The 6,168-nt window shown below is 36.1% G+C and overlaps 1 protein-coding gene across 1 annotated transcript; it reads left to right on the plus strand.

The window, feature by feature from the left end:
* On the plus strand, nt 1-2,646 carry LOC140165805 (dynein light chain Tctex-type 5-like). The gene is made up of 3 exons (XM_072189131.1): nt 1-329; nt 1,128-1,284; nt 2,114-2,646. Exons 1-3 carry the CDS (start codon nt 100-102, stop codon nt 2,270-2,272), a joined length of 546 nt encoding a protein of 181 aa, XP_072045232.1. The 5' UTR covers nt 1-99; the 3' UTR covers nt 2,273-2,646.
* The last annotated feature ends 3,522 nt before the right edge of the window (nt 2,647-6,168 follow it).

Below are 6,168 nucleotides of genomic sequence, written 5' to 3' on the forward strand. Positions count from 1 at the left end.
TAAAGTGATGAAACAGTACATGTAGGACTCTCAAGACTAGGTTTATCCCTGTGAATACAACTCAAGTTTCTATACAACTCAACAGAATATATTTCAACCATGCAAAAAACAGCTCACATGACATCAAACGCCAAGAAGCAGGATGGCGCTGCTTCCGGTCCAGCTGCTGCAGGAGGGAGCTTGTTTGACTTGCGCCCTCATCCGCGGGAATTGGGTAAGAGTTACATCTCTTTGGCATGTGCCCCTAGCATGGATGAAGATCTGGAGCATTTCACTCATCAAGCTCAGGTGGAATATGAGAACACATATCGCATGGAGCCACCGAAGAGGTACGATATCTATGCGTAGTGAATACATTATACCTTAGTTACTGGTTCACACTTGGTTTGCACACCTGTCAGCAACCCAATGACTTCGTTGTGGTCATTTTTGATCGTAGTGAGCAGTGTAAACCAGGTGCACTGGCAACATTTGATTTTGATATCTCATTACAACGATAAATTTTGAGGGGCCAGTGCAAGAAGGTCATATCTACAATAGCTGCCCTATAGACATTTGATAATTTCTGCATTACATATGACACCTGACATCTATTGTATATAGACGGGGCATTTATTGATATCTTGGTCAAATCAAGCCAGTTAAAATCCAAACAATCCATTACCTTAATCTTCCACACAGATGATGACTCCTTTTGAAATTTACTCGCTGTGCTGGAGATTAAAGTACTGTATATCATAGAGAGTATGGATTTCAACTGGAATAGCCCATTCCATTTAAAATCCACACTACACCTATGGAAGATTCCGCCACAGTCTTTCACAGCGGGAGTATGAGTTTTGAATAGATTGGATTTTTGAGTAACTTCCATTTGAAATACTCACTCCAGTTGTAGAAGAATAAAGCCATAATACAGGGGGAATATGGGTTTCAAAATGATTAACCCTGACCAGTTACATTTGAAAAACATACTTCTGCTGTGGAAGATAAATTTCCAAAATCTGGTAGTGTGGATTTCAACTGGAATAGCCCAATACTGTACCAATTTGTGTCCTTGTAATAAAGTTGCAATCAGCATGGTTCCATCACATTTTCCAATAACTGCTGTTCTTGCTTATCTGTGATAGGTTTGTAGCTGAAAGGGTCCAACCAGTTATCATACAACTCCTGGAATCTCATCTTGCCAATGTGACCTATGACCCCTTGGAATGTGGCATGCTCAGCAAAACTATTGCACAAGAAATGAAGGTGAAGGTCAAAGAAATGGAATTTGATAGATTCAAGGTTGGTATTTTCAAGTCTGTGTGTGAGTTGAAAGTACAATTATAATAAAATTGATAAAATTCATTATGTTTCTAATATTGTAACATGCTATAAATTCATAATCATAATTATGCCAAAATCCCAACTGGCCCACAGGGCCATCCGGACAGAAAATCGCATGCCCGATGCGAAAACTACTGGCCAGGGCCAGTGCACGACTCCTGTCAGAGTGTAATAGTGTCATAAAACATGGACCTTATTAACATAGGTGTAGGAGAGAAGAGAAAAAGTAAGCAATAGAGAGAAGGGGAGGGGAAAGAAATACACATTAAATTAAGGGGGTACTACACCCCTCGATAAATTTGTGTCTATTTTTGCATTTTCTCAAAAACTAATCACACATTGGTAACAAAAGTTATGTATATTATTGGGGCAAGGAATCCAATTACTACACTGGAATTTCAGTGACCCTAGGCAAGCGGTTCATTATTTATGATACGAAATAAGGTACCGCTAGGATGTACCTCATTTCATATCATATATACGGAACCGCTTGTCTTGAGTCCCTGAAATTTCAGTGTAGTAATTGGATTCCTTGCCCCAATAATATACTTTTGTTATCAGTGTGTTATTATTTTTGAGAAAAATGCAAAATAGTCACAAATTTACCACAGGGTGTAGTACCCCTTAACATAACTAGTGTCATAAATTGTGGACCTGAATAACATTCAGAACAATGTCCCTTCCCCAATTTCACTTTATCTCCTCCCTTGCATGCCCCCTTGAAAAAAATCCTGGTGCCGGATCTGTGCTTTGTTTAACTTATACAATTTCCTGCTTTTTTCAACAGTTTGTGTGCATCGTGAATATTGGAGAGAAGCAAGAACAAGACGTACGTGTTGGCAGTCGTTGTCTCTGGGATTCCAACCGCGACAGCTTTGCATCAGCATTCTATGAGAATCAGTACCTATTTGCTTCAGCCACGGTATATGCAATATATTTTGAATAGATCCAAAGATTGAAGAAATTTCGCTTGTTTTTGTGTTCTTAAATGTTACTCTTTTTAAAATAAAAGTTCTGAATATTTCAGGGTTTTACTTGTGAGGTTGAATTAGTTTCAAAACAATTTGTTTAAAATGGTTGGTGCTAAAAACACAATTGTCTAAATTTTGATTGTACAGTTTTGATACTAGTTTAAAATTACAAGTATATGATCTGGTTGATCTCTGTTTAAGTCATTTTTAATATACTTGCAAAAGTAATTGATTTCAATGATTTGTAAAACGGAGAAGAGGTAATTGCATCTTTTTGGTGACATGTGATATCTCTAAAATAATACCAGAGACGATATACATTGTGCAATGTACATGCAAAGTACAAACTGTCACAATGCGTAGTTTCACAAACAACTTGCTTTTTCTTATTTTTGACATTTGGATTGTATGGATCAGAAATGGGGAACAAAAGTTTGTATTGAATTCCGTCCAAAAGCAATATAAATTTATTATAAAATATACATTTGTAATACATTAAGATTTATTTTCAAAAATCCGTCCAGTTATGAACCTGCATTATTAAGTTCAAAGTCTTCAAGTTTCTAATCAATTTATGTAATATTTTCCATATTGAAAGAATATTTACCAAGGAGTGGTCAGACTGTAAAATGGGTATTCCAGTTGACCCATATGGAAGACATGACATTAATCATCCACACACAGAGTGTGAATTTAACACAGGGTTACCTGAATGGGTGACTCTATTTGAACTCTGTACTCCAGGTGTGGAAAATTAAGTTCATGTCTTCCACAGTAGGTAAATTTCAACTAGAATAGCCAAATACACTATGATCGTTTTACATTGACAAAATAGAGTCATGATTGGGTGGACCAAATCTTATTGCGGGGAGAAGATCAAATTGTGAGGAGCATTGCAGGATTTCGCACAAGGTTAATGCTGTGCCCTGGTCATGACTTGACCAGGGCACTTGTGCAAAGATTGGTGAAAAATATGTTTAAATGCATGTTTAAACCATATTTTGTACTTTGTTCTCAAAATTACAAAACAAAAAATGAGATAAGCAATTAGGGTAGTAGGCTGACGATATATGGTTTCCTGACTTTCGGCTCATCATCAAAATTCTATGCCCCATAGTTTAGGTGAATCTAAAACCATATTGAGTATTTCTTGGAGTCTCAGACTACAGACTACTTGTGGGGGTGGGGGTCAAATTATAAGAGGGACATATCTCTTATCCTTCTCCCGTAATGTACACATTACTGTGATGTTTCACCACTGAGGGGAGATTTTAGAGATTAACCAATCAATTTTTTTTCTTGAATATATAAAAGTTGCTTGTACATTTGTATGGTGCTTATTTCAAACAACTCTTTACAGTATGTGTTTATTTGTGAACAGGTATGTATAAAAAAAAGTGAAATACAAGACCAAAGATTTTCTCAGTTTCTGTAACTGTATAATATACATTTATGTATGACTAAATCCAGGAATTAAAACACAATTTTACAATAGGATCCAGGAGTACAAAGTTACACGTAAATTCATAAAAAATGGCACATGCATTCTGCATTCAGGTATGTTATCTGGTAGTTCACCAGTCAATGGGTGCTTGTCCTTTCAATATAAAATGTTCCTTCGAAAACAACTTAGTGTTTTTGTGTGCAAGTTATATAATGTAAGTTCGTCTGGATTGGTATACTCTGTTCAAATGGTAAAAGGTGAAACTCATTGGGATTGATTCAGAACGACACATACATAGTAAGGTAAGGTGCAGCACCTACGCTAGGTGCACAGCTTACAGTTATGTATGACCGGCGCATGCTTTTGTAGCTTTCTGTAATTTTACGCAAGCATAACTTGATGCTTGTAAACAACAGAAAAAACTATAATTTCGCTTATTACAAGTTGAACTAGGTATAGATTAATATTGTGTTTACAACACATAAAAAAGTTGCTTACTTGAAATCATTGGTTGTAAAGGCTAACTGGAGTTACTGGATCAGCAGAATGATCCAGTTTGTTGATTGGGTTGAAGACTTGTGACATCAAAATTAAATTGGTAGCCTTAACTGAAACTTTCAGGGAAGAGCAATTTAGGTTTTGTGGTTTCTATAACACTATGGATTCTTTTGCTTGGTATAATATGCATTCAGTATTTGGAAACTAAGGTGCTATACTTGTATACCATATTTCACCCTGATGTAGCAGTGACGTCAGTGCGCATTTCATTGAGCGCAGCTTCAAATAGCTAGTGTTCGCTCAAAGCGCTGGCATATACACGCACACACTTAAAGATACCGCATAGATACACGCAAGAAACTGCTGCCTCAAGGCATTGATATCACTGCCACACCATGGTGAAAAATGGTCGTATAAAGTAGACTTTGAATTTTGACAGATGATGAAATAATTGTGCAAGAATGCCACATGAAAAATATAGGTTTTGGTTGACATGGTTGAGGGGTAAAATCGGGGGTAAAATGAATGAAAAACGCTATGTGATTGAGGCTGAAAGTCATGTAAAAATGATAGTAAAATTAAATACTCATAGTTTATAGTATTAGTTATAATACTAGAGTAAAATGTTTACTCATTTTGTGTATTGTATATTTTGCAATAGTAATATGTACCTCCTAAATAACTTTTTAGTATTATGTTATCTACATTGTATCCAACTCCACATAGGCAATATATAAAACTGTATTGAACCAAAATGCAATATTTATCCAATCTTATGTTACATGTATGTAAAATAGTAATTGTTATGCAAATTAAAAACAGGGAAAATATGACACAACGTCCAATGGGGGAGTAACACAAAATATATAAACAGAGTTAAAAAACCTGACGTTTCGAAAAGACAAAACTTTTCTTTTTCAAGGAGTAAAAAATGAGACCTGCTCTCAATATAGTGGAGACCAGCTCAGTTCGAACAGATTTTCCCTGTTTTTATGTTATGCAAATGTTATGTATCTTAACAAGTCAGTATTAGCAACCACTTAGTATGCAAAGGCTAGCATGCTTTATACCAGTTTTACCTTGGTAAGACAGTAATGTCAGTGCACATTTCATTGGGAAAAGTTTCAAATTGCAAGAGTTTGCTCAAATGTGGTGTGCACATATTTAAAGACACTACGTACGTATATGTGCTTGTGAAAAAGCTGCATCAATACGCTGATGTCACTGCACAGCAAGGTGAAAGATGGTACCAAAGTAAAACTAATAAATATCAAAAATAGAGGCTTATATTTCACATGAGATAGTTTTGCTGCAAAGATAATTGTAGGTAAAACATTTATTCCTCCTTTGGAAGCCATAGTATAGCATTTCATATTAAACCAGAAAAGATGAGAAGGAGAAGATTTACTCTGCCATAACTTCAGTGCAATTACAATATTCATATTTTTGAAAGTTTCTCATAGTGGCAAATCACAAATTACTATAAATTCTCCCTTTATGGTGGATCCAACAATGAGGACGTTTTAGCCATTGTGGCTACTCTTGCTCATCACATCACATAAAGCTCTTTGCATTCAAATGATCAGGCGTCTGCCCCATTGCACATGATTTGAAGTGTGTGTGCATAGCGAACGGGTCGCAAAAGGGGCCAGACAGTCGGACTGAACATGGGCAGATTGGATTTTAATTGGCACTTGTCCTCTATTTACGAGACATCAGCCCATCTAAAAAAATTTTTATACAGACGGTTTATTGTGATGTGTGTTTTGTCGTTTGGAGGGGGAAAATGAAGACAATTTATATTGTTTACTTTGTAAGTGGTGCACATGATATTTTACATGGATTTACAGTAACTTGCAATTTCATCAAAGAGATAAGACCCAAAGAGAACTGGCTGTGCCATGTTAACGTGTCGCTCATGGAGGGCAA

Source organism: Amphiura filiformis, chromosome 1, assembly GCF_039555335.1.
Source record: "Amphiura filiformis chromosome 1, Afil_fr2py, whole genome shotgun sequence".
Classification (NCBI taxonomy): domain Eukaryota; kingdom Metazoa; phylum Echinodermata; class Ophiuroidea; order Amphilepidida; family Amphiuridae; genus Amphiura; species Amphiura filiformis.

What these genes read in the sequence shown, in the direction of transcription:
- LOC140165805 (XM_072189131.1), top strand. Translation starts at nt 100, where the DNA reads ATGCAAAAAACAGCTCACATGACATCAAACGCCAAGAAGCAGGATGGC. An exon ending in CGCATGGAGCCACCGAAGAG is followed by an intron (nt 330 to 1,127) that starts GTACGATATCTA and finishes TATCTGTGATAG; the next exon opens with GTTTGTAGCTGAAAGGGTCC. An exon ending in TGGAATTTGATAGATTCAAG is followed by an intron (nt 1,285 to 2,113) that starts GTTGGTATTTTC and finishes TTTTTTCAACAG; the next exon opens with TTTGTGTGCATCGTGAATAT.